The sequence below is a fragment of the Oryzias latipes genome, chromosome 3 (assembly GCF_002234675.1).
Source record: "Oryzias latipes chromosome 3, ASM223467v1".
In the NCBI taxonomy this organism is placed as follows: Eukaryota; Metazoa; Chordata; class Actinopteri; order Beloniformes; family Adrianichthyidae; genus Oryzias; species Oryzias latipes.
In genome coordinates this window covers 37,203,445-37,231,316 of record NC_019861.2, presented here as the reverse complement: position 1 = coordinate 37,231,316, position 27,872 = coordinate 37,203,445, and the positions used below count along the sequence as shown (strand labels likewise).

The 27,872-nt window shown below is 48.9% G+C and overlaps 2 protein-coding genes across 2 annotated transcripts in view; both read left to right on the top strand.

The window, feature by feature from the left end:
• The window catches only part of tssc4 (tumor suppressing subtransferable candidate 4), a 57,599-nt gene extending 35,779 nt beyond the window's left edge, over positions 1-21,820 (top strand). Inside the window, exon 3 of the mRNA XM_023953757.1 lies at positions 21,678-21,820. Coding sequence (XP_023809525.1) covers positions 21,678-21,686 — 9 coding nt within the window. The 3' untranslated portion in view covers positions 21,687-21,820. The remainder of the gene's footprint in view (positions 1-21,677) is intronic.
• A 1,006-nt stretch (positions 21,821-22,826) lies between these two features.
• Positions 22,827-27,485, top strand: LOC110013331 (aerolysin-like protein). The gene is made up of 2 exons (XM_020700214.2): positions 22,827-22,902; positions 26,100-27,485. Exon 2 carries the CDS (start codon positions 26,114-26,116, stop codon positions 27,053-27,055), a length of 942 nt encoding a protein of 313 aa, XP_020555873.1. The 5' UTR covers positions 22,827-22,902; positions 26,100-26,113; the 3' UTR covers positions 27,056-27,485.
• The last annotated feature ends 387 nt before the right edge of the window (positions 27,486-27,872 follow it).

The following is a 27,872-nucleotide window of genomic DNA, read 5'->3' as shown; positions in this document are numbered from 1 at the left end:
TCTGAAGAAGTCGACCCCATGGCAGGAAGGATCCCCAGACTTTACGTCGAAAGTCTCAGAAATCTCGTAATAAGCCACTATGATGTGGTCCAACCGGTCTGGTCCGCGTTTCCTATTCACCCCCGACATCACGTCGGGGTCACCAAATTGAAGGAAAGAGAATCGTCCGTTTTTGGGTTCTTTCCATCCATGCGTGTTCGATAGTCGAGAGTGGTAAAACAAACAAGGATTCAACCGGTTTAAAAATACACGGAGTTTATTTCCCTGACAATAGTTCTAAAGCACAGATTAAAACATTAATGCAGATATATCTGGATTCTCAAGTAAAGATCTACTGACGCACAAGTTACATGCGAATTACTCGTAGATTTTCCTAAGAACAATGGAAAACTTTAAAACCAGTCTTTTTAAGATGTGTTTGAATCTCCGCCTTCCGGAAAGATCATGGTCGCTGATCCTCCGCCCCGGAACACTCTGATTTGTCAGCTGATAGCCCGCCTGCTTCCACCGGCCAATAGCTGAAGGTTGCAAAGTCCAGATCCGCTCCGCCTTTCCAGGGGTGGGGGCCATTCACCGGCGCACACAATCCATGATCAAAAGGAGTCCTCCTCTGGTCCAAAGTAAATCATACCAGCCAAACGAATACTCCATCGCCGGCACGAGATCAGAGGTCAGCTTCATCCTCCACATGAGAACACGAACCTGAACACTTTCCCAAGGATAAGGTGTTCAACCCAGATAGTAGAAATGTAGTCCATGACATATTTATTGCGTCTCTGGAAACTCCTAGATTTGCACAAAGAAGTCCTAGTTGCTGCTGCAACTACAAAGCACAAGTGAAGGTCACTGGAGAATAAGTCCTGTTGAGTTCAAAATGAGTTCACTTCACACTAAAGATAAAGCTATAACATAATGAAGAATAAGATATTAAAACATACATTTTCTACATCATCGACCAAAAGAAAGTTTTAATCAGTTCATTGCTGCAGGGCCAGGTAGCTTTAGAAAACGTGCCTCTAGCTGTGAGGACCCTTTTCTTTATCTCTTTTCTCCTATTCTTCTTTTCTCTCCTTTCTTTAGGCACCAGATGGTTTTGACCTTTTTTTGTCCATATTTCAGTTTAGCAATAAATGTCCTCAGGAAGGCATCAAGTCCGTCGACTAAACCAACTGTCACCTTAGTGACAACATTGTTTTGTGTTCCCATTTCACTCAAAAATTAACCCAAAAAAGCATGATAATTATAAATTTAATAAAATGTAGGTTATAGAATGTCACCGTATGACTGACTTTTAAAAAAGTTTTATGAAGTAGATTACATCCCCCGCCCTTGTCCCCCACCTGGCCACTTCATTTGGAAGTGTACTGCAGATGAACTGATGCCCCGTAGCCCCCCCCCCCCCCCCCCCCCCCTTTTGTCACACATTTCCAGGAAAGTGTGCAGCTGCAGCCAGGGGCGCAAATTCGCCAATTCGCGGCGCTGTCACAATTTATTTTTATTTTTTCATCAAGCACTGAGCCGTGGCCCGCGACCGTCGCCCCCCCCCCCCCGTTGAAGATGATCCAGCCAGGTTTAAACGCGGTCCGTGCTCACCTCTCAGCCTGCACCCTTCACCCCGCGCCCCCTCCCTTCTCCTTCTTCACACACATTTGCGTCTACTTCTTAAAGACAGGAGAGCGCGCCGCTGCGGGGTGGGGGCGCCGCCAGGTTTCAGGCTGTTACAAACTCTGTGACATAAGTAAACCAATAGTGGTGCAGGGCTGCATGGTGTCACAGTGGTTAGCACTCTTGCCTCACAGCAAGAAGGCCCCCGGTTCAAGTCCCGGCTGGGAGACATGAAAAACACAACATCAATGGGGGGACCTTTCTGTGTGGAGTTTGCATGTTCTCCCTGTGCATGTGTGGGTTTTCTCATGGATGTGTGATTGTGGACATTCCACCCTGCGACAGACTGGCGACTTGTCTAAGATGTCCCCTTTCTTCGCCCACAAGTGGCCGATATAGGCTCCAGCAGCCCCGTGACCGAGAAACGGAATAGAAAATGAATGAATGAATAGTGGTGCATATCTTTTTTTACAAGGGCTGAGCCGCCGGCGCCGCCCCCCTTCATTTTGCGCCCCCTTGCAATAGCCTGTATTGCCCGTTTCTAAAACCGCTACTGGACCCACCTCCAATAGTAAAACCCAGGTACTCTGTTTCAGTCTGGGCAAGAACTCACTTGGCTGGATTGACTGTCAGTCCCGCTGAATGTAGACACTCTAGAACTTTCTTAAGGTTTTCTAAATGTTCATCTCACGTTGTGCTGTAAACAACAATGTCATCCAGATATGCACATGACCCACTGAACTACTTGAACTACTCAGTGACGTGCAGTGATGAACCAAGATGGCTGCCGCTCGAGACGGAGTGTCATGCACTCCCGACGACTGTGACCCAGGACATTGCCAATTTAAGGAAACTGTTCAGAAACTTGGTCTGGAACTCAGAGAAAAATCTGCTCTGATAGAGAAAATTCTTTCAGTATCTGCTTCCCAGTCTATGTACATCCAACAACTGCAGCTTTCCATCAACACCAACCCCTCCCTGTCTCAAACCCTTCCATGGTATGGAGAATTTCTCGCTGAAGCCCATTCCACCGCCACGGACAGTAACATCATTCAAATATGTGGCCGTAAAAACAACGGGTGGGAGCAGACGGACGGGGCTCGGAGCACCACCAACACCAGCTCTGCAGTGGAGGCCAGGAGTCCACAGGACCTCCATGAAGACCAGGCCGATGATGGACCCAGGGCTCCAGCCCTCTGCTCTACGCCCAAGCAGTCGTGGGCTGATGTGACACGTCGTGGCCAGAGGATCTGTGGATCCAAACCCGACACTGCCAGCTCGGGGAACCTAGCGCTGACCAACCGCTTTGCCCCGCTGGCTGAAGACCCCACCGCGGCGTCAGCGACCCGACCGGGCTAACCTGTCCAACGGCGTCTGCTGTTTCGGGGCCCGCTTTGCTGGAGCCTGACCGGCTTGCGCTCCTTCCTGGAGCCGCGGCACTGGCCCAGCCGCTCGGATCCTCCGCTATTCCACTGGCGCCTGCCATGAGGGGGAAACGCAGGCGTCTGCTGAAAGAGGTGGTGGCCCGACGCACAGGCGAGCTTTCCCAGGGTTCGGGCGCCGCATCCTGCGTTTCACCGGCTCCAGGGGACCCACTCTCCACATCAAAACCAGGTCTTCACGTTGAATTACTGTCTGCCCGGAAACATCGCTCTGGAGCTCACATTTCTTCAGCTGAGCAAGCTGGAGCGGAGGCCGCTGCTCATCACCCCGCTGCTGTCGCGGGGAGACCTGCTGGGATACCCGGACCTGTGCAGCAGCCCATGGTCATCGAGGGAGACTCCGTTGTCCGGCATGACCGGGTCAGAAGGTGCCACACACACTCACTTTCTAGAGCGGTCGTCAATGACATTAAAAACTCTGCCCACCAACTCTCTGTTAAACACCCCTCTGCGGAGACTTTTATCATACATGCAGGCACCAACAACCTGAAACTACAGCAATCAGAGACTCTGAAAATGGACTTCATCCATCTGTTTCATACTATCCAACAGTTAAACTGTATCATATCTGGACCACTACCTGCACCACGTTATGGAGACATGTTCTCACGCGTCTGTCAGCTTCACATTTGGTTAAAAACATACTGTCATTGGCGTTTCCCTTTTGGCAGATTTGTAATTATTAATGTATCCATTCAGAATAAGGACTTTTGCATAGCCAGTATCTATGGCCCGAATGTTGACGACTTTTCCTTCTTTCACAGATTCTTCACCTCACTTTCGGTTCACTCTGACTCCACAATCATTATAGGAGGAGACATCAACCTGATTGTGTACCCTGAACTTGACAGACTCAGCACAGCAGCAAACCAGCATACATGGCGGTCTGCAGGTATTTTAAAGCAGTACATGAATGATCCGGGTCTCTGCGACGCGTGGCGCTCACGTCATCTAAGCACTAAAGGGTTCACCTTTTTCTCTCCAGTTCACCATTCACACTCCCGTTTAGACTATTTATTAATTAGTAACTCTCTCTGACAAGATATCCAAAGTTCCAACATTCATCCAATTATTATCAGTGATCATGCACCAGTTTCTATAAAAATAATTTAAGGAAATATCCACACCCTCTGGTACGACCTGGAGGTTTAACACGTCTCTTTTAAAGGACCAAAAATGTATTGAATTCTTTAAAATAGAGTGGGCAACCTTCTTAGAATTCAACAATACTCCGGATATTTCACCATGTCTTCTTGGGGAAACAGCAAAGGCAGTCATGAGAGGGAAAATCATTTCTTATTCAACGCATAAAAAATGCAAAGAGAAAGCAGATTTATAAGAACTAGAAAAGAAAATCAAAACCCTGGAGACTGCTTATGCTGCTTCTGCACAGGAACACATTCTGGCAGATCTGAAAAAATTAAAGCTTCAATTAAATGACATCATAAACAATTCCAAATACAAAGGTTTTTATGGAACTACAAACCTGCAAGAATTAGTCTAAAAACTTTAAAATCTGCAAAAAGCAGTGGAGGCTTGGAATTACCCAACTTCCACAAATACTTTCTTGCAAATAGATTACAATACATCTTAAAATGGTTAAAAAATAATTCAGAAACCAACTCATGGTTAGACTTGGAACAGGCGTTATGTGGAAAGATCAACCTGTCACAGCTACCATTTATTAGCCAAACAGTTAAAAAACAGGACTGTTTACAAAGTATTAATATAAATGCCACTTTAACAGCCTGGTGGGAATTTCTACAAATATCTGACTCGCCATTTCAACCGTGCAGAATGACACCCATCTGGAACAACCCGGACATCCTTATAAACAAAAAAATGATACACTTCCCATCTTGGCAAGAAGGGGGGATAAAACAACTAGAGCACATAATTATTGATAGAAGATTCATAACTCCCCAGGAACTTCAAGACAAACATGGAATAAATAACTTCTGGGAATATACTCAAATCTATTATTACTAAAAAGTTTAAATATAAAGACAACGATTTAAAGCCACCAGAAGTAGTTACCTCTCTGATTAATCTCTCAATGAATAAAACTCTCTCCAAAATATACAAACTCTTATGCAATTTAGATAATAATATTTCACTTCCAATAACAAAATAGAATGCAGATTTGAGCATCAGCACAGATGAAAGCTTCTGGTCAAAACTTTGTCTAAACACCTTTAAACTGACAAAAAGTCCAAATCTGCAGCTAATCCATCTCAAAACTCTTCACAGAATTTACTACACTGGACAGAGGATGTTCAAGATGGGTCTCAGTAACTCAGACATTTGCGAGCACTGTGACAGTAATCTACCCGACAGTTACATGCATGCACTGTGGTTCTGCACGCCTGTCCAGGCTCTCTGGCAGCAGGTATGTGCCGATCTATCAGTCTGGCTTAAGGTTTCAATCACGGCTTCACCGTCACTTTGTGTGCTTGGTGACATGAGTGCCATTGATATAGAAGGAGGATTAGGCTCTATCATTTTCATAACTCTTTGTATTGCTGAAAAACAAGAAAAATATAAACATAAGTCAATACAGAAATCTGCTGTTTTATCAAATCAGCTTGGAAAAAATGTCAGCCCAAAGTTCAAGTAACTTTGAAAGAATTCAGTCTCTCTCCATGACTTAGGGGGTGGGGGGGCCTGGTCGTCACTGCTCCTTGCCCTTCTGCCGGGGGTGGGTGTGGGGGTCGGGGCCTCCAATGCCCGGCGACGGGTGGTGGGGACTCCGTTGGTCTGGGGGCCGGGTCCAGTGCCTGGGTGGGGCGGGCTGAGGCTCTGCGTGGTCTTCTGGGCGCGAGTGTGGGGGGTGTGTGGTGGGGGAGGTTGAGTGGTGGTTCGGCTTGGGGGGTGATCTCTTTCGCCATGCTCGAGGGGGTTGCCAGGGGGTCCTGCTTGGGGGGGGAGGTCCAGCAGTGCTGGGCGGGCTGCCCATCTACACCTGGGGCTGGGATCAACCCTTCCCTGGCTCTGGGATGGGGCGGGGCAACCCTCATGGGGCCCCCGGTCGCTCTGGGTGTCATCCACTGGGGCTGCGGGGTCTGGGTGTGTGTGTGGGGGGGGGGCTTGTCGGCCCCATCCTGTGGGGGGAGCTTTCTGGGGGTGGTGTTCCCACAATCGGTACGGGACCTTGGGGGTTCGACGGGTCGGAGTCTCCGCTGAGGCAATCGGCGGTTGCCCTGGCCGGTTGGGAGCCTCGTTCCCGTCGAGGCCTGACCAGAGCTCTCCCAGGGCCGGCGCTTGGGGGTGGGGGCCTGGATTTGCTCGGGGGGGGGGGGGGCTTTCTGGCTCCTGTCTCTCTGTGTGGGGTGGGTGGTCCTGGGCCTGGGGCGTCGGCGTCCTCGGGGAATAGGGCCTCGGGGCTGGGGGTCCTGGGCGCATTGCTGCGGGGGGGGGGGGGGCGGCTGGGGAAGCTGTTTGATCACTGGGGGCAGTCTACCAGCTCTCCCCAACTTACCCCCTTCCTCATAAAATCTCATATTAGGGTGAGAGGGTGGGGGGTTTAGCCAGCGTTGCGCCTTGGGGGGGAGCTACTTGGCATTGGTCCCCCTCCCATGGTTGCCGTATGGAGTAGGCCCCCCCCTCTCGGTTTTATTTGCACCTTAGACATGTAGGGCCCTTGGTAGAGGGGGTGCTTGGACATCACTGCCAGCAAGCAGCAGATGTCCTTTTAGCACCCTACCCGCCAATTTTAACTGCACCTTAGACATTTAGGGCCCCTTGGTGGGGAGGGTGATGGGACATCACTGTGAGTAATCAGATGTCCCCTCAGTGCCCTACCGGCCAATTTTAACTGCACCCCCTTTGTACACACACCCTTCCCCCCTCAAAATATACATTCCAACATAAACACACACACATGCACACACACGACCTCAGTAACACACACGCACACACTTTCCTAAGGAAGGTGGCACCTTGGACCATCTGTCCCCCACCCCATCCCTTGTGGGGCGTGCGGGGCCCGGTGGTGCTCTCTCCAAGCAGGGAGAGGGATCCCTGAGCTTTTTAGCAAGGCCAGAAGCCGGGGATCATATCACACCTGAGCCGCGGGTGTCTGTGTCCCTGTGGGGTGGGTTCTGGTCCTTGCCGCCGGGTGCTGGGCCTCGCCAAACTTCCATCTGTGGCCGAGCCTGGTCGGGCCATGTCTACAACAACCCTTGTGGGCCCCCTTCTCCCTGGGGTGCCCCCCTCCTGGGCGGGGGCGGCTGGCCCCTGTCTTGCACCTTTCTGGACCAACCGTGGGTCTGGTGGATGGCTGCCTGGAGCGCGGAGCGGTTCTCCCTTGGGGGGGTCCTGGCTCGTACCTGGGGTTGGGGTGGGGGGATGCCCGGAACCCCTGGGTGGTGATGGGGTGCTCGTCTGGGGGCACCCCTCTTGGGTGGGGCTCGGCGTTGGGCCCTCCTGGCGCGGCGGGGGGCTGCTCTCTTGGTTGGGCTGGAGTGGCTCTCTCTTTCTCCCCATGCCTCCCTGCTCTCTGGCTCTGGGGGCCTCGTGGCGGTCCTGCTGGCCCTGGCCTGGGTGGTGGACGTGGTCACCCTGTCAAGGTGCGTCTTTCAGACTCCTCCCCCTCCCCTCTCTGCTTGGCCTCATTCACCTCAGCTGCGTCCACTCAACTCATCAGCCTGCCAGACCTTCATAAGGAGCTCCACGACCAGGATTCAACGCCAGTTCGTTGCCTCTAATGGAATCTCATGCCCACGAGTCGACGCCTGAATCTGGACTCGCCGAGCAGAAGTCCATCCGGAACTACTTACCTCTGTGGGAAGCCTCGCCAAGCGCCAAGCCGCCTCACGAGCCAGCCGACCCGGATGGAATTCCCCCTTTGCCGTTACCCAGCAAGGGAATATGCTTGGACGTCAAGCTAACACCCTCACTCAAATGGCGTCGGCTCAGCAGGACTTCTTCCGCCGTCTAGATGGTATGACGCAAGCTTTCATTGAATTAACCGGACAATATGCTAACTCTGCTACAGTTACTCACCTTCCATCTTCCGGCAACAGCCCCGCTTCCGCTTCCGATCCCACCCATGCTACGGAAAACTCCCGACTCCAACCTGAGCCGTTTCTAGGTGACGTCAAAGCCTGCGGCGGCTTCCTATTACAGTGTCAGCTCATATTTCAACATGCTCCCAGATTTTATCACTCAGACCACAGCAAAATCACTCTCATCATCAACTCACTCAGAAATAAAGCCCTACAATGGGCTCTAGCCTTCATATCAGCTAATCCCATTACTCATGTTCGTTATGAACTTTTTAATAATGAATATCGCCTAATTTTTAGTCAACCCCTCAAGCAAAAGGAAGCCACCTGTTAAATTTAAAACAGCATGGTCGGTCATTAAGTGACCACGTTATAGATTTTCGAATAATCTAGCCACAGGGGTTGCAAGCCAGTTGCTTCTGTGCCGGTCCCAAGCCCGGATAAATAGAGAGGGTTGCGTCAGGAAGGGCATCCGGCGTAAAAATTGCCAAAATAACCATGCGAATCATCCACAACATTTTAGACATACTGGATCGGTCGAGGCCCGGGTTAACAACGACCGCCACCGATGCTGTTAACCTACAGGGTGTCGGTGGAAATTTGACTGCTGTTGGTCGAAGAAGGAGGGGAGGCAGAAGGGTCCGTGGCCAGAGAGAGAAGGGAAAAGGCAGGAACATAGGTTTGAGAATAGGGACTCTTAACGTTGGCACAATGACAGGGAAAGGCAGAGAGCTGGCAGACATGATGGAGAGAAGGAAGGTAGATGTACTGTGTGTGCAGGAGACAAGGTGGAAGGGCAGCAAGGCACGTAGTATTGGAGGAGGATACAAACTGTTCTATCATGGTGTTGATAGGAAGAGAAACGGGGTAGGAGTGATTCTGAAGGGGGAGTTTGTAAACAGTGTTCTAGAGGTGAAAAGAGTCTCAGACAGGATGATGAGCCTAAAGTTAGAAATTGAAGGGGTGATGGTGAATGTAGTCAGTGGGTATGCGCCACAGGTTGGCTGTGAGTTAGAAGTGAAGGAGAGATTCTGGAGTGAGTTGGATGAGGTCATAGAGAGTATCCCCAGAGGAGAGAGAGTTGTTATTGGAGCAGACTTTAATGGACATGTTGGTGAGGGGAATAGAGGTGATGAGGAGGTGATGGGCAAATGTGAAGAAACTGGATTTTCTAGAAAGGACTGTATTTGTATTAGTTCGTACCCGTCAGTTTCTTGCACACAGAAATAATGAATAACGACTCAGAGACTGTTACTTAGCTTTTGTAGATTTACTCCGCACAAAGACCACAGATTTGTACGCAGGGTTACAGACAGATGAACAAAGTGCATTCAAAGTCTGAACAAAGACACTCAGAAAAGGGCTTGGTATATATACCTGGCATTTGCATATTCAGAACCTCATTCGATGGATCATGGTGTGAAAAACACACCCACAGACTGTTGCAGGCTAGATGCTCGAAGGTCAGAGCACCTAAAGTGTCAGATCTCTTGCAGACATTTGCCAGAACCCACAAAGATGAAAAAGGGAGGATGTTAAAGGAATGTTGCGAGACAATAGTCTTGGTTGTGCTCTGTCTGGAGTGTAATATAATTTTGAGATGATAATACATAGTAAATCGAGGTTAAGCCATTAATGTAATAAAAGGTAAAAGTTAGTTTAATAAAATGCAAAAGGGAGTGTCTAACTATTCTGTTTCTAATCATTCCTAACACGTTGGCACAATGACAGGGAAAGGCAGAGAGCTGGCAGACATGATGGAGAGAAAGGACTGAGGAAGGTAGACAGGAGTACAAGGAAGCGCAGCGTACAGTGAAGAGAGAGGTGGCAAAGGCCAAACAGAAAGCTTACGATGAGCTATATGACAGGTTAGACACAAAGGAATGAGAGAAGGACTTGTACAGGCTAGCCAGACAGAGAGACAGAGATGGGAAGGACGTGCAACAGATAAGGGTGATTAAGGACAGAGATGGAAAGGTGCTAACAACCCAGGAGAGTGTACAGAAAAGATGGAAGGAGTATTTTGAGGAGCTGATGAACGAGGAAAATGACAGGGAAAGAAGGGAGGAAAATGTGGTTGTTGTGGAGCAGGACGTAGCAGAGATTGGAAAGGATGAGGTTAGGAAGGCTCTGAAAAGGATGAAGAGCGGAAAGGCCGTTGGTCCTGATGACGTACCTGTGGAGGTATGGAAGTGCTTAGGAGAGACAGCAGTGGAATTTCTAACGAGTTTGTTCAATAGGATTCTAGAGAGTGAGAAGATGCCTGAGGAATGGAGGAGAAGCGTTCTGGTCCCGATCCTTAAGAACAAGGGTGACACGCAAAACTGCAGCAACTATAGAGGAATAAAGTTGATGAGCCACACAATGAAGCTGTGGGAAAGAGTAGTGGAAGCCAGGCTTAGGAAGAAGGTGGAGATTTGTGAGCAGCAGTATGGTTTCATGCCCCGTAAGAGCACCACTGATGCCATTTTTGCTTTGAGAATGTTGATGGAAAAGTACAGAGATGGTCAGAAGGACCTGCATTGTGTGTTCGTAGATTTAGAGAAGGCGTATGACAGGGTGCCGAGGGAGGAGCTGTGGTACTGTATGAGGTCGTCTGGAGTGGCAGAGAAGTATGTCAGAGTAGTTCAGGACATGTATGAGAGAAGTATGACGGTGGTAAGATGTGCTGTAGGTCAGACAGAGGAGTTCAAGGTGGAGGTGGGACTACACCAAGGATCAGCTTTGAGTCCTTTTTTGTTTGCTATGCTGATGGACAGGCTGACAGACGAGGTAAGACAGGAATCTCCCTGGACAATGATGTTTGCGGATGACATTGTAATTTGCAGTGAGAATAGAGAGCAGGTGGAGGAACAGCTAGAGAGGTGGAGGTTTGCTCTGGAAAGAAGAGGCATGAAGGTCAGTCGTAGTAAGACAGAATACATGTGTCTGAACGAGAGGGATCAAGGTAGAAGCATAAGGTTACAGGGGGCTGAGGTGAAGAAGGTGCAGGAGTTTAAGTACTTGGGGTCAACAGTTCAGTGTGATGGGGAGTGTGGAAAAGAGGTGAAGAGGCGAGTGCAGGCAGGTTGGAGCGGTTGGAGGAAAGTGTCAGGAGTGTTGTGTGACAGAAGAGTGTCAGCAAGACTCAAAGGAAAGGTGTACAAGACAGTGGTGAGACCAGCTCTGCTCTATGGGTTAGAGACGGTAGCAGTGAGACAGAGACAAGAGGCTGATATGGAAGTAGCGGAGATGAAGATGTTGAGGTTCTCCTTAGGAGTGACCAGGTTGGACAGGATAAGGAACGAGCACATCAGAGGGACGGCTCATGTTGCCTGTGTTAGCGACAAAGTCAGAGAAGCCAGACTGAGATGGTTTGGACATGTTCAGAGGAGGGACAGTGGATTTATTGGTAGAAGGATGTTGGAGATGGAACTGCCTGGCAGGAGGGCAAGAGGACGGCCGAAGAGGAGATATATGGATGTCTTATCAGAGGACATGAAATTGGCTAATGTTAGGGTAGAAGATGTCCATGATAGAGTGAGGTGGAAAAGGATGATTCGCTGTGGCGACCCCTGATGGGAAAAGCCGAAAGAGAAAGAAGTTATAGATTTTCGAATCCTGGCAGTTGAAGCTGGCTGGCCGGATATAGCATTAAAAGGAATATTCTACCAGTCTCTAAACGAATCCATTAAGGATCATCTGTGCACCCAACCAGATGCTAACTAGTTGGAAGAGCTTGTTTCTGCAGCTCTCAGGTCTGATACCCGGCTCTGTGAACGGCATATTGATCGCCAGAGTAACCAACACAAATCCACTAGCCAACCCTATGTCTCTGTTATTCCGCTCCAGTCACCACCCAAAGCAGATCATTCCACGTTCCCTAAAACTTCTGAGGAACTTATGCAGGTTGGACAATCCAACATGTCGGCGGAGGAACGAAAGTGGCGTCACAAAGAAGGTTCGTGCTATTACTGTGGTTTTCTGGGACATTTAGTTTCTAAATGCCCGCTACGTAAACTCCCTAATTCCCCGCTAAGTGACAGGTCGCGGGGGGAATGTTCCACCGTTTATACTACTCTTAATTTCCTCTACATTCCTGTTAAACTCTGTGCGAAAACTGAAGTCCATAGCACCAAGGCCGTCATAGACTCTGGTGCCGAACAAAGTCTGATTGATCTGGATCTCGTCACTAAACAACTTCGCCCCACAGAACCTTTGGATCCCCCCGTTGAGGCCTCCGACTTGGGAAGTCAGCGCCTTTCTCGGATAACACACCGCACCAAACCCGTCCAGCTACTCACTTCCGGTAATCACAGAGAAACCCTCCAATTCTTCGTCACACGTTCCACGCACACCCCGATTATCCTGGGGTTTTCTTGGTTAAAGCTCCACAACCCACAGTTCAATTGGAGCCTTGGGCAGATCACCAATTGGAGCGCATGCTGTTTGGCTAACTGCCTTTCATCCGCTATACCCTCCACTCATCGGCAATCCCCTGAACTTTCCACTGCTGTCAATTTGGAAAATATCCCTGCCTGTTATCACGATTTACATGACGTTTTCAGCAAAACTAAAGCCTGTGCTCTAACCCTAACCCAAACCCTAACATTAAAAGAGGTAAACAGAAACATGATTAACTCAGGCAATAACTTTAACTTAACCAACTGAACAGACCAAGTAACAGAAACAAACTGACCTAACCAAAGACACAACAGGGGAACATACATAGTGGCTGATTAGACCACTTGAGAAACATGGGGGGGAAACTAACATGACTACACAGACGTTTAACAAAGACTATATAGACAAGACTAAACACAAAACTTGGTCTCTAAGTGCAAGAGAAAAATCATCAAAAGTGGAACAAAATGAATTATGACCAACAGAAGCAAAGGAAATAAACATTAAATAAGTTTATAGTTTCTCCCCCGGTACCCATAACTTTATATTTTGTTGCACAACCTTTTGAGGCAATCAGTGCAATGAAACGGTTTCTGTATTTGTCAATGAGCCTTCTGCACCTGTCCACAGGCATTTTGGCCCACTCCTCATGAGCAACCTGCTCCAGCCTTCTGCACCTGTCCACAGGTATTTTGGCCCACTCCTCATGAGCAACCTGCTCCAGTTGTCTCAGGTTTGACGGGTGTCTTCTCCAAATGGCATGTTTCAGCTCCTTCCACAAATGTTCAATGGGATTCAGATCTGGGCTCATAAAATCCATTTCAGAATAGTCCATCGCTTTTCTCTTAGCCATTCTTGGGTTTTTTTGGCTGTGTGTTTTGGATCATTGTCCTGTTGGAAGATCCATGACCTGCGACTGAGACCAAGCTTTCTGACACTAGGCAGCACATTTCTACCCAGAATGCCTTGATAATCTTGAGATTTCATTTGACCTTGCCCAACTTCAAGACACCCTGTGGCAGATGCAGCAAAGCAGCCCCAAAACAGAACTGAGCCTCCTCCATGTTTCACAGTAGGGACAGTGTTCTTTTGGTTGGATGCTTCATTTTTGAGTCTACCAACATAGAGCTGATGTTCCTTACCAAAAAGCTCTGGTTTTGTCTCATCTGTCCAAAGGACATTTTCCCAGAAGCTTTGTGGCTTGTCAACATGCATTTTTGTAAATTCCAGTCTGGCTTTTTTATGATTTCCTTTCAACAGTGGTGTCCTCCATGGTCGTCTCCCATGAAGTCCACTCTGGCTCAAACAACGACGAATGGTGCGATCTGACACTGATGTACCTTGATCTAGGAGATCACCTTTAATGTCTTTGGAGGTTGTTCTGGGCTCTTTGGATACAGTTCCAACTATCCGTCTCCTCAATTTGTCGTCAATTTTCCTCTTCCGGCCATGTCCAGGGAGGTTGGCTACTGTCCTGTGGGTCTTAAACTTCTGAATGATATGTGCCACTGTCGTCACAGGAACTTCAAGCAGCTTAGAGATGGTTTTATATCCTTGACCTTTGCGAGCTAACTAAACAGAGAAACCTAAACTGGACAACTAACATGCCCTTAGGCCAGAGGTGGGCAATTCCAGGCCCCGAGGGCCGGTGTGTCTGCATGATTTCCAGATATTTGTGCCCTACTCATGGCTGATTACCTGGTTCAGGTGTGTCCAGCCAATCAGAACATGCCAGAGCAGGGTATGTTAGAAAACATGCAGGAATGCGACCCTCAGTACCCACCTCTGCCTTAGACCCTACTTCTCTGTAAGGAAAACCCCTAAAAGAAAAACGAATTCCGGAAAAAAAGAGACCTCGGGGTGTCCACATAAAGGAGCAATCCTCCCCCAGGACGGATAGGCCATGTAACAGGACTCTTAACATCAGTTATTACGTCCTCCAAATCTTCATCGTGTCTGTTAGACCCAATTCCCACTAGACTTTTTAAAGAAACTTTTCCCCTAATTAATGATTCCATATTAACAATGATAAATACCTCTCTGGAAACGGGTTACGTGCCACAGTCTTTTAAATATGCAGTTGTTAAACCTCCTCTGAAAAAGCCCAGTTTGGATCCTAGCATCTTGGCCAACTATAGACCAATATCAAACCTCCCCTTTATTTCTAAAATCCTAGAAAGAGTTGTAGTTAAGCATCTTTACTGCCACCTACAGGACAACAGCCACTTTGGTGGTGGGCGGGCGCCTGTGTTTGGCAGCGGAGCCGCCACCAGTGTCTGAATGTGTGAGTAAATGTGTGTGTGACTGGGTGAATGGGTCTGTGACTGTAAAGCGCTTTGTCCTTGTAGGAAGAAAGGCGCTATATAAGTATACGCCATTTACCATTTGAAGACTTTCAGTCGGGGTTTAGACCCCACCACAGTACGGAAACTGCTCTAGTTAGAGAATTTTTTTTTATTTATTTATTTTTTTTTTTACCTTGTCCTGTCCAACAGCTAGGCAGGCAGATGAGAGCTGAGGGCCTCTTGTGTTGGACATATTTTATTTTAACAAGAGGGGTTATTAATCTTCAGACAAACCAAAAGTATGTCTGAATAAACCCCTTTTGTAATTGAGGCCAAACTTTATTAATTTTAACCATGTTTGAAAATCTTTGGTGTTGGACTGGACGGAAAAGGAAAGAAGGGAAGAAGAGAGAGGGATGTTAGAGAGGGGGGGGAGGTAGGAGGGTGATAATAGGAGGGGGGGTAAAACCATGAAGCAGCATAAAGCAACAAGTTACTGGATGTTTATCATTGCAGTGAGGTTCAGATGTAGTACAAAAAGGGCGGGGCCTGTCTACACACACACTCAAATGTTATCAACACACCTGCTAGCTGCAAAAATGTCCACATGTCAACATGTACACAAAACAGTGTTCACAAACGCATACCTATGCCTTTAAACCAACTAGTGTGAAATAGAATAGAATAGAATAGAATAGCTTTATTGTCATTGTGCATAGTACAATGAGATTTAAGCATCACCATCAGTGCAAGAACAGTAAGGGAGGGAAAGGTAGTAAATAAAACATTGTAATATAATAAAATCAAAAAAGCAAACAAACAGTATATACAAGTGTGCAATATAAGCTGTAAACTGTATTGAAGAGTGCCGAGATAATTGTGCAAAAATTGCGTATGAAAAAACTGTGCGTAGACATGTCAAAGTGCAGAGGTGGCAATGAGGTAGATAGTTGGAGTAAACAGGAATGTGTTTTTTTTTTGTTTTTTTTTTCATCTGTGCATTTGGGAATTGAGGATGGTTATTGCCTTTGGAAAGAAGCTGTTTTTTAGTCTGTTCGTTTTGCTTCTGATTCCTCTGTAGCGCCTCCCAGAGTGCATCAGGTTGAACAGGTCTGAACCGGGGTGTGAACTGTCCTTAATGATGTTTTGAGCCCTAGTGAGACAGCGCGCGGAGTAGATGTCCATCAGGGTGGGGAGAGGGCACCCAATGATTTTCTGAGCTGTCTCTACGACTCTCTGCAGTCTCTTTTTATCCGCGGCCGTGCAGCTGCCGAACCAAACAGTTATGCAGTATGTGAGCAGGCTCTGGATGGATGACTGGTAGAAGGTCAGCAGCAGGTTGGTGCTAATTTTGTTCTTCCTGAGGACCCTCAGGAAGTGCAGACGCTGCTGAGCCTTCTTGATGATGGCGGTGGTGTTGGCTGTCCAGGAAAGGTCTGCAGAGATGGTGATGCCGAGGAACTTGAAGGTGTGGACCCTCTCCACATGCTCCCCATTAATAAGGAGGGGGGCTGGGTCCGCACCATGTTTCCTGAAGTCGACTATGATCTCCCTGGTTTTGTTGGTGTTAAGGGTGAGGTTGTTCTCTGAGGACCAGGTTGTCAACTCTGTAGGCAGACTCCTCCCCCCTGGGAATGAGTCCGACCACCGTGGTGTCGTCGGCAAACTTGATGATGCAGTTGTTGTTGTGGGCCGGACTGCAGTCATAAGTGTAGAGGCAGTACAGCAGGGGGCTCAGCACACAGCCCTGTGGGGCCCCAATGTTCAGTGTGCGGGTGGAGGAGTGGTGGGGGCCAAGTCTCACAGTTTGTGTTCGGTTTGTGAGGAAGTTGTTAATCCAGTTGCATGTGAGGGGTGGGAGGCTGAGAGTGAGCAGTTTATTGCAGAGTCTGTCCGGGATTATTGTGTTGAAAGCAGAACTGTAATCCACAAAGAGCATCCGGACGTAGCTCTGCTGCTGCTCCAGGTGTTTCAGTGCGGAGTGGAGAGCCACGGCTACGGCGTCCTCTGTGGATCTGTTCTTGCGGTATGCGAACTGGTGGGTGTCCAAGTCAGTAGGGAGGTGGTCTCTGATGTGCTGGAGCATCAGCCTTTCAAAGCACTTCATTATGACTGGTGTGAGGGCCACTGGGCGATAGTCATTGAGGCTGGTGGTAGTAGATGTTTTTGGCACAGGGATTATGGTTGCTGATTTCAGGCAGGATGGTATTACTGCCTGGGCCAGGGAGAGGTTGAAGATCTTTGTGAAGGTGGGGGCGAGCTGATGGGCGCACGCCCTGAGCACTTTGCCTGGAACTCCGTCGGGGCCAGCAGCCTTCTTGGGGTTCACTGCTAAGAGCACCCGTCTGACGTCGTGCTCCTGTAAAGTGAGTGGGGGTGTGCTGGGACCGGTGGGGGTTGGGGGTGGTTCCGGCGTGGTGGGGTGGTGTTGGACTGTTTCATGGCGAGCAAAGAAGCAGTTGAGCTCCTCTGCCTGTGTAGCATCTGGAGCTGCTGTGGACACATCACAGCCCCTGAAGTTGGTGATGTCCTGGATGCCTCGCCAAACTTCTCGCAGGTTGTTGCTGGAAATGTGGGCCTCCATGCGCATCCTGTGGTCTGCCTTTGCTGCTTTTACTCCTCTTTTCAGGTCAGCACGGGCAGCACTGTATACTGCTCCGTCCCCTGACCTGAAGGCAGCGTCACGAGCTCTGAGGAGGGAGCAGACTTAGCTGGTCATCCAGGGTTTCTGGTTTGGAAAAACCCTGATGGTTTTGTCCACAGTCACATTTCCAATGCAGAACTGTATGTAGTCCAACACTGTTCCTGTGAGTGTCTCCAGCTCCTGGTGGTGGAATAAGTCCCAGTTTGTCTGTTGGAAGCAGTCCTGCAGCATGGGGAGAGCATCCTTATGCCAGGTTGTGATGGTCTTTGTGGTGGGCCTGGATCGGCGTATGAGGGGGGTGTAGGCCGGGAAAAGCAGAAGGGAAAGGTGGTCTGACTGCCCGAGGTGGGGGAGGGGGAAGGCTCTGTATGCATGCTTGATGTTAGTGTAAACATGATCCAGAGTGTTCTCCCCCCTTGTAGAACACTTCACATGCTGGTAGAACTTCGGGAGAACAGTCTTTAAGTTGGCCTTATTAAAGTCTCCTGCCACAATGTGAACGCCATCGGGGTGAGCCCGCTGCTGTTTGTTTATGGCGCTCAGCAGGAGAGAGAGAGAGCTGTGTTTACGTTGGCGTCCGGCGGGATGTACACAGCCGTGATGATAACAACAGTCAGCTCTCTCGGAAGAAAAAAAGGCCGACATCTAACAGACATGAGCTCCACGTCGGGGGTGCACAGCTGATCGACGATCGTTCTGTTGTTGCACCAGTTTTCGTGCACATAAACACAGAGTCCCCCCCCTCTGCTCTTACCGGAGTCCTTTGTTCTGTCCCCGCGAAGCAGAGTGCGGCCTTCGAGTTGCACGCTAGCGTCGGGTATGTCTGGGTGAAGCCAAGTTTCTGTGATGATGAGCGCACAGCAGTTGTTGACATGATAATTTCCGACCAGCTGTAATCTCAAGTTGTCCATTTTGTGAACCAGCGATCTGGCATTTGAGAGGAAAAGGCTCGGTAGAGGGGGCTTGTGTGGTTGTTTCCGTAGTCTTAGCACGACGCCAGACCTGCAGCCTCGCTTCTGCTTCCTCTCCCTCCTCCGCCTGCGTCGTCTGCCAGTACCGACAACAATCCAAGGTGAGCCCGGGGGTCTCGCTATGTAGCTCGGAATGTTGTGCTCGTGGTGGAAGTTGCTGGAAACAGCGACTTGATGTCGGTTTCCGATGTCCAATAGCGTCTGACGAGTGTAGTGGGTGTTAACAACGCCCAAGAATAAAAATAAAAACGAGAATGTATAGAAAAGGAATAAAGAAAATATAGAAAAGGAAGCACTGAATGGGGAGCCGAGAGCCGCAGCGCCTACGCGCGCCGCCATCTTGTGCTCTATAATCTTTCATTCATTCAATCATGCAAACTATTAGTGCAAAGGTGAGCTAACACCTGTGCTCAGGTGAATGTTTATGTTCTTCTAAAATGGATGGTGGAATGTGAAAAGAAGGAGGAGGAGCGCCCAGCCACCCCCACACCCAGACCCCCGCAGCAGCAGGGGCAGCCAGAATCCCTCCAACGCCACATGGGAACAGACAAGGAACAACCGCCCCCCGGGCGACCAAGACCGCCACCCAGGCCAGGGCCAGCCGGACCGCAGCGAGGCCCCCAGAGCCAGAGAGTGGGGAGGCGCGGAGGGAAAGAGAGCGCCGCCCCAGCCAAACCAGGAAAGCAGCCCCCCCAACGCGCCGGGAGAGCCCAACGCAGGGCCCCACCGGAGAAGGACGCCCACAGCCCCAGACGAGCACCCCACCACCACCCAGGAGTTCCGGGCATCCCACGGCCCCAACCCCAGGTACGAGCCAGAACACCCCCAAGGGAGACCCGCTCTGCACTCCAGGCAGCCACCCACCCGGCCCACGGTTGGTCCAGGGAGGAGCAAGGCAGGGGCCCGCCGCCCCGCCCAGGAGGGGGGAACCCCGGGGAAAAAAGGGGGCCCACAAGGGGTGTTGTAAATATGGCCCGACCAGGCTCGGCCACTTTTGGAAGTTTGGCGGGGCCCAGCGCTCAGGGGCAAGGACCAGGACCCACCCCCCAGGGACACGAACACCCCCGGCTCAGGTGTAATGTGAACCCTCCACCGTGCGGAGAGAGCACCGCCGGGCCCAGGAAGCCGGCACCCAGGGGACACGGCCACCGTCGCCAAGGGGCCCGCACCCCCCACCAGGGAAGGGGTAGGGGACAGATGGACCCAGGTCCCACCTTCCTTGGAAAATGTGTGTGCGTGTATGTGTGTTTGACAGGGTGTGTGTGTGCATGTGTGTGTGTTTATGTTGGAATGTATATATTGAAGGGGGAGGGGTGTGTGTACTAAGGGGGGTGCAGTTAAAATTGGCGAGTAGGGCACTAAGGGGACATCTCCTGATTACTCACAGTGACGTCCCCTCACCCTCCCCACCAAGGGGCCCTAAATGTCTAAGGTGCGATTAAAATTGGCGGGTAGGGTGCTAGGAGGACATCTGCTGCTTGCTGGCAGTGATGTCCAAGCACCCCCACTACCAAGGACCCTACATGTCTAAGGTGCAAATAAAACCGAAAGAGGGGGGGGGGGGCACTCCATATAGCAACAATAGGAGGGGGGCCACTGCCAAGGCGCATCGCAGGCTAGAACCCCAACCCCCTCACCCTAATATGAGGTTATATGAGGAAGGGGGTAAGTTGGGGACAGCTGGTAGACTGTCCCCTGGTGGTCGAACAGCTGTCCCCCAGCCCCCCCCCCCCCTCAGCAAACGGGCCAGGCCCACCCAGCCCAGGGGCCCCACCCCCGAAGGCGCCGACACCCCAGGCCCGGCACCACCCACCCCACACAGAGAGAGAGGAGCCAGAAAGCGTTGCCCCCCCCGGAGCAAGCCCAGGCCCCCACCCCCAAACGCCGGCCCTAGAAGAGCTTTGGTCAGGCCTTGACGGGACCGAGGCAACCAACTGGCCGAGGCAACCACCGATTGCCTCAGCGGAGACCCCGACCCGTCAGCCCCCCCGCCCCGTACCAATAATGGGCCCCTCCTCCCCCCCAGAACGCCCCCCCACAGGACAGGGCCGACAAGCCCCCCACCCCGCCCCACCCCAGACCCCGCAGCCAAAGCGGATGACACCCAGAGCGACCGGGGGCCCCGAGAGGGTTGTCCCGTTCCGTCCCAGAGCCAGGGAAGGGCCGATCCCAGCCCCAGGTGCAGATGGGCAGCCCATCTAGCGCCCCCCGCCAACCCCCCCAGCACAGGCAAAGGGACCACCCCCCCAAGCCAAGCCAGACCACCCCCCCACAGGGCTCAGTTTCAGGACCCACCTGTTTATGATACATGCTTCCATTAGGAAACATAATCAGGAAACAGATTTTTTTTTATTGTTATGCCGACGATACGTAAGTATAGCGGTCCACTGCTTTGACCAAATCAACATGGACAGAGCACTTGGGACTTCACTCAGTATGTGAACCGTCCTTCTCGGGAAAATTAAAACTCTGGATGCGCTGTATGCAAATGCAAAGGATGCATACATATGGAGATCGGGAGGAGCTGAAGAAAGTACAGAACCAACGACGGGGAGACTCAAAGGGGAGAAATTCCTACAGGACGAAGCTGGAATCCAAACTCCAGCAGGACAACATGAGAGCGGTGTGGTCTGGAATGAAGAAGATCACAGGATGTGGGAGGAGAAGCAGACCCATCACAGGCTGCAAGTAGAGAGCAGACGAGTTTGACACCATTTTCAACAGGTTTAGCTCTCTGAGTGCCTCAGCCTCCCGGATTTTTGGAGTGGGCTGGAGAGAATCACCTGCTGCTCAACGTGGACGAGACCAGGGAGATGGTGATCGACTTCAGAAGGAAGGGGACAGTCTGCAGCCTCTCTGCATCCTGGGCAGGGATGTGGAGGTGGTGGTGGAGTACAAATACCTGGGTGTGACTGTGACAGCAGACTGAGCTGGAGGAGCTACAGTACTGCTGTGTACAGAAAGGCCTGCAGCAGACACTACTTCCTAAGGAAGCTGAGGTCCTTTAATGTGAGCAGCAAGATGCTGGGGATCTTCTACCAATCTGTGGTGGCCAGCACCTTGTTCTCCTCTGTGGTCTGCTGGGGAAGCAGCATTGCAGTCAGTGACACCAACAGACTGAACAAGCTGATCAGGAAGAACAAATTTTAATGTTAGACAAACTTTTTAATCAGGAAATTCATAAACCGTGGTTCTCGAGAAACTTGACTTGGTTCTGAAACCCTGCAGGTCCTCACAGGTCCATGCACCTTGTTGTTGTTTCTTGGTGGATGCTTAAAACCAGTCTACGCAGATTTGATGGGGTGGCCTGACCTGTGGTGTCTCACAAGGTAGATCACTAGGATGAGTGACAAAGCTCTCTGTACCGACACGTTCTCCTTAGAGTCAGCAAACCTGTTCTCCTCTGCTCCTCGCTCTCCCATGGAAAGTTTGAGGAGTTCACCTCATCCCACACCCGGTAGCGTCCAAAAAAACAGAGGTGTCACACCCCCTCACTGATAGGGGGGGTCATACAAGCTGACGCAGGACAATTCTGGACGACTCAGATGGAACTCAGAAATCTTTACTAAAATTAAAATCTATCCAGAAAGCCTGATGGATTCATTTCTGCTAAAATGCTCGATTTGATGCTAACTTTGTGCTAAGGCTGGAACATTTGATGTTTGATTCAACGAAAGTTTGACATTTGATCACACTGTCAATACAAGCCAGGCTGAAAAAAGCATAAGAGTTTAGTTTAGTGACGTTTCATGAATTCTTTCATCATAACACTTACTTCTAACAATGCTGCAGTTATCTTAGCAGAGCAGGAAATACAATAACATAATCCAAAAAAGGCCTGAAATTCCTCCTTAAATTCATCGTTCTAGTCAAAAGTTCTAATTAATCATAAATTAGCCAAAGAAAGTTTCACGCATGAGATTATTTGTCATACTAAATGCTGCTCAAATTTTTAGAAGGAAATGAAGGGGAGGGCTAAGGGGTGAGTTGGTTTTAGCTTTTTCTTTTTGTGTTTTATTGTTTGTGTTTAATTGTGTAAAACACTCTGAACTGCAGGCATGACAAGTACTTTTTTTTTAAATAAAGCTTGATTGATTGATGAGTTCAGTTTGTTGGATAATAACCAATCAAGGTCAGATTAAACCCAGAATTTCTTTATATTCCATCAAATATCAATATGAAATGTGATCAAGGTATGAAATAAAACCACAGCTGATCACCACTCCATTTACTGATGATGAAACTGTGAAGGAAAACATTTAGAATTGGTTTTTCATGTTGTAAATGTTGCTGACGCCTGGTCTACAGTGAAGATTCTCCATCTGTTCACTCACACACCTCCATGACTAAACCCACAGTATAAACTAAGGGGCTCAGAGTCAGTCAGGAATCAAACCCACAACCCTGAGGTTGGTGCTGATCCACAGCTGGAGGAGAGGCAGAACATCCTGGGCCCCACCCTCAGGTCTATATAAGAGAGAGCAGCTTCAGTCTGAGCAGCACTGAGGAGGGAGCCACACCACCCAGAACCAGAACCCAAGGTCCAATCAAAGGTGTAACTTTGCTGTGAGTATTGTAAGAACCGGGGATGGAATCCCACAGTAAGAAGTTTGTCTTTGAATCACCAGATTGGATGTCTGGAGGAAAGTTTAGATTTGATATTAGGAAAAAGATTTGTGCTTTGGTGTGATTGTCTGTTTATAGTCTGTAGTTGAAGACATTGTTGTCTTTGGCTGCATTGAGTTTGAATTTTCTTTATATTCTGTGTTTTGTGTTCTTTATTTCTGTCAGAGTGGAACCTCATTTTTTCTTGCGTGTCTGTCTCTGAACATTTTCACCTGGAGGCCAGAGAATGCAGATGTGTTGTAACCTGTCTCCAGCTCAGCTCTCTCCACCATGACTGCGTTCAGCTGACTCGTGTGTTTTACCGTGTGTTGCTCTCTGGAGTGTTTGTATGGAAGCATTTCTGTAGCATAATTCAAACTAAAAGTCAATACTAAAAATGCTGTTTCATTCTCAAAATTAGGCTGCATTTGTTTAGTCAAAATTAAAAAGAAAAAGCAATCCACCAAACTTCTATTTTTTTCAACACAGGTAATTCAGTCACTTAATAAAAATGATAAAGAAAGTTGTATTTGACATTTCATTTTCAAACAGTAAATATGTAGCAAATTTCAATTAGAAATATCTAATTTGACAAAATAGATTAACAGAAATGCTTTTTTATTTTCACAATGTAACTGCATCAGATGACTCATAAATAAATGTAAAAATAAATCCTCCAAAATGCGTTTTCATTCTTTACTTAAAAAACGCTTATTCTGTGTCATAATTAAAGCCATAATGCAAAGAGGAGATTGCATTTTTTCACATCCACCGTGTTAAAAGTGTAGCATAATTGAATTCCGGTTAGCATTTCCAGGGGGGAGGTGTGGCGATGATGTCAGTACTCACACAGGCTCGTAGCTTCGTGTTAGCGGCCAGGGGAAGGTGCTTTGTTACGGTGTGACCAGCACCCTGCCCAGCCAGATGCTTCCCCCGGACTACCTTCGTCTTTGGACGGAGCGCCCATCCAAACACCCTCCCCTACCCGCTAACACAAAGATCGTCTGAAGCCGCAGACGGACCGCAGACTGGCTGCGTTAGGAAGTTCCGGTCCAGAAGGCAGAAATGCAGCTATGCAGACCTGAGAAACCGTTTAACAATCATGTGAATTCATGCTTCCAGTTGGAGCGACTTCAAAAACAGTCAATGAGAGGCTGATGCTGGGTCCGGTCATTGAAGGACGCGCTCAGAAAAAAACCATGAAGCATAACAGATCCTGAACTCTAAATAAAGGGAAAAAAGAAAAAGGTAATTAAATCCACTCATTATATTGTGATCAAAAAGAGAAAAAGCAAAGTATCAAGAAAAATCACAAAAATGAAAAAAGCGGTCAACAAAAAATACGACAACCCCGCCCACCCCCCCCCTTCCATCTTACACAGGGAAAAACCACAGGTGAGTTAAAATCAATCCATTAATGCCTCCGCCCACAAACATGTGATCCACCAGCTGATTACCTACACAATGACCTAGAATCAAAACATAAACAAAAATAATAATAATTCACCCTAATAAAAACCCAAGTTAATTAATGGCACCTACACCAATCATGTCCAGACAAAATATAGGCTGAAGTTATTCCCAAATATTTACATCCATGATGCTCATTGCGGCATTGACCGCACCAAGTTAAAGTTCATCCACGTTTTCTCATTGAAATTTGCTACACATTTACTAGAGAACTTTTTGAAAATTAAATGTCAAATACTATTTTCTTCATCATTTTAATTAAGTGACAGAGTGAGCGGTGTAGAAGAAGAAAAAGAAAAAGCAGTTTGGTGGATCGCTTTTTCATTTTAATTTTGAGTCAACAAACACAGCTTTATTGTGAAAATGAAAAAGCATTTCTAGTATTGGCTTTTATTTTTAATCATGCTACAAAAGTTTTCGGGCTGCACGGTGGCGCAGTGGTTAGCGCTCTTGCCTCACAGCAAGAAGGCCCCCGGTTCAAGTCCCGGCTGGGGGACATGAAAAACACAACATCAATGGGGGACCTTTCTGTGTGGAGTTTGCATGTTCTCCCCGTGCATGCGTGGGTTTTCTCCGGGATCTCCGGCTTCCTCCCACCGTCCAAAAACATGCTTCATAGGTTGATTGGCAACCCTAAATTGTCCATAGGTGTGAGTGTGAGAGTGAATGGATGTGTGATTGAGGATATTCTACCCTGCGACAGACTGGCAACCAGTCCAGGGCATCCCTTGCCTACGCCCAAGTGGCCGGGATAGGCTCCGGCAACCCCGTGACCCCGAAAGGGACAAACGGTCAAGAAGATGAATGGATGGATGGACAAAAGTTTTCCAAAGTTATGTGTTCAGGCCATTCTGTGTAGTCTTTTGCTGAGTGTGATTTCTAGTTTAAAGTGAAGCTTTAGGGGTGAACTTGTCATGGTCGCGATGACGAAACAGACCCAGTCGCTGAAACCCGGAAGGAGGCTAGGACTCAGGGACTTGGTTGTAAGTTTAATTAATATTAAACTTCCAAGGAATAAACGTAGAGCACGAGAGTCTGGTAGGAAGTTCCAGAGGGGTTTCCAGAAGAGCGTCTGTGGTACAGCGGCGAGAATCCTGTGAGTGCGAGGACGCGCAGTGGCGGATGATCCTGAGCACTGCGAGGAGGACTGCGTGGCTTGAACGGCCTGAGGCGTGGAGGGACCAGCGGCATCCGTGGAGAGTAGAACCTGAAGGCGTAGGACAAGACAAGGTAAGAGCGTGACTTGACTTGGGAAACACGAGACTTAGCTTGAAGCCAGGCATAAGCACCGGAGAGAGTGTAACGGACTGGCGTAGACTGCTGGGATGGATCTCCTTATGAAGGTCTTCTGGTGATGAGGTGATCAGGTGCAGCTGGTTCCAATGAGCAGAGTAGGGAGGAGGGAGGCAGCTGACGGAGGACCCGTGACAGAACTGCTATTTTCTTTCATATATTTTCTCCTGTTTATGTTAATCTAGGGAGGTTAGTGGAGGTCATGTTCCTCTAGATCCCCCTAGACAGAAAAAGGGCATAACAGATAAGTCCAGACACTTGAAGTGTTGCTGACTCAGCCGTTTCTGTGACTTCAGAGTCTTCATGGTACCGGTCTGTTGCTCTGAAATCTCTTCAATCGTTGCTGAACCTTGAGTCTCTCACTGAAACAGAGGTTATTCTTGTTCTTCTTGCAGGTTCTACCACAAAGATGTCATACCTGGCACCTGTCCTTATTATTGGGGGAAACGGTGGTGGTTCTTTTACTTTCACCGGGGAAAGCAATGGGGCCACGCTAAAGAAGCTGTGGGTGTGGGTGGGAGAGTGGCAGGTGAGGGGCATCAAGGTTTGGCTGACCGATGGTGAGGTTCAGGAGTTTGGAAAGCCTGAAGGAGGATTTTCAGAGATGGAATTTCAGGATGGCGAGCAGATTAAGTCACTCTCGCTGTGGGGCAATGGTGCAGGAACTCGCCTAGGCGCCATCAGGATCAGGACAACAGCATCCCAAGAATTCTTCCCCAAGATGACCAAGTGGGGTCTAAAAAAAGAGTACCCCGTTGATGTTGGGTCTGGGATTTGTTTGGGAGTTTTAGGAAATGGTGATATTGACATAGATTGTCTGGGGTTTGTGTTAATCAACACCATCAAGTCAACCGAGCTGATCGACGTTTACTACCCCACCCTCCACCAGGTGATCCCGCAGGTGGCAACAGATGAGATCAAGTCTGCCACTTACACTAATAACACAGGCGTGGCTCAGTCCTACACAGTTGAATCCAGTAAAACCATCACCAAGAAATCCTCCTGGTCTGTGTCAAACAAAATGGAAAAGACCTTCAGTTTTGAGGTCAAGGCAGGGATACCAGAGGTGGTCGAAGTGTCTACTGGCTTCAGCTTCACTGAAAGTACAGAAAGCTCCTACGGTCTAGAGAACACCGATGAGAGGAAGGAGACGTTCTCCTTCCCAGTCAATGTTCCTCCTGGGAAGACGGTGGATGTGAAAGTCACCATTGGCAGAGCCACTGTGGATCTCCCTTACATGGGAAGGGTGAAGATAACCTGCTACAACGGGAAAACCCTCAAGTTCTACACCAGCGGGATCTACAAAGGCGTCACCTACACCAACGCTAAAAGCATCGTGACAGAAAAGTGAATCCGACCGATTAGCTACTCATGCTAACTTCTTTTCCTCATTCAGCCATTTTCTGTCCTCCCCTGTACACACTATATCATAACCATGGAACAACCCAAAGATGACTCTGTGACATTTGTGATAATTACTTCTTGACTTTTCCTGTCCTGGGTTTTGTGTGTAGATCACTGTCACTAGAGACCCAATGTTCACAGTGTGGTCTACTGTGTCTTCCATAGTCTTTAGAGGATAGACCCATTGGCCCACGACAGGCAATGTCTTCCTTGGAAGTGTCATGTAATCATTGTTCTAATCCTTGTACTTATCTGTGAACTTTATCTTGGGCAAAGTTTTTGTGAAGCGGACACGTTTCTACTGCTAAGTGCTGTGCTGGAGCTAGCTGCTTTTGCTATCATCTGCAATAAATCTTTGCTTTCCAATTAGAAAACAAGTGTGTCTGTCTGGTTGTCTTTGGTTCCCTCTGGACCCCGAGGTCTTGGTGAGCTTTCTTACCAGGCGCTGGACTACAGGTCGGAGTTTCAGATTCACTGACGCAGAAAGCTCAGCAATAAAAGCAACACAAACATTAAAACTACAAACTCCATAATGCACTGAGACTTGTGAATAATCTTTCAAACTACTGAGTCTTAGACCATAAACATCACGTGAGAGTGACTCGATCACAGAGGTGATCAGAAGCTGTCAGGTAAACAACCCCACCCACCTGAGCTGCTCATCATCAACTGTGACCATCAGCTAACCGCACAGGTGAGAGGGAGTGGTCAAAGGTTGTGTCGGTGTTTCTGCACTGAGGTCCAGGTGGGTCTCCTGCCGCTTT

Excerpts from the sequence above, each read along its gene's own strand:
- LOC110013331 (XM_020700214.2), top strand. The coding sequence starts at position 26,114 with ATGTCATACCTGGCACCTGTCCTTATTATTGGGGGAAACGGTGGTGGT.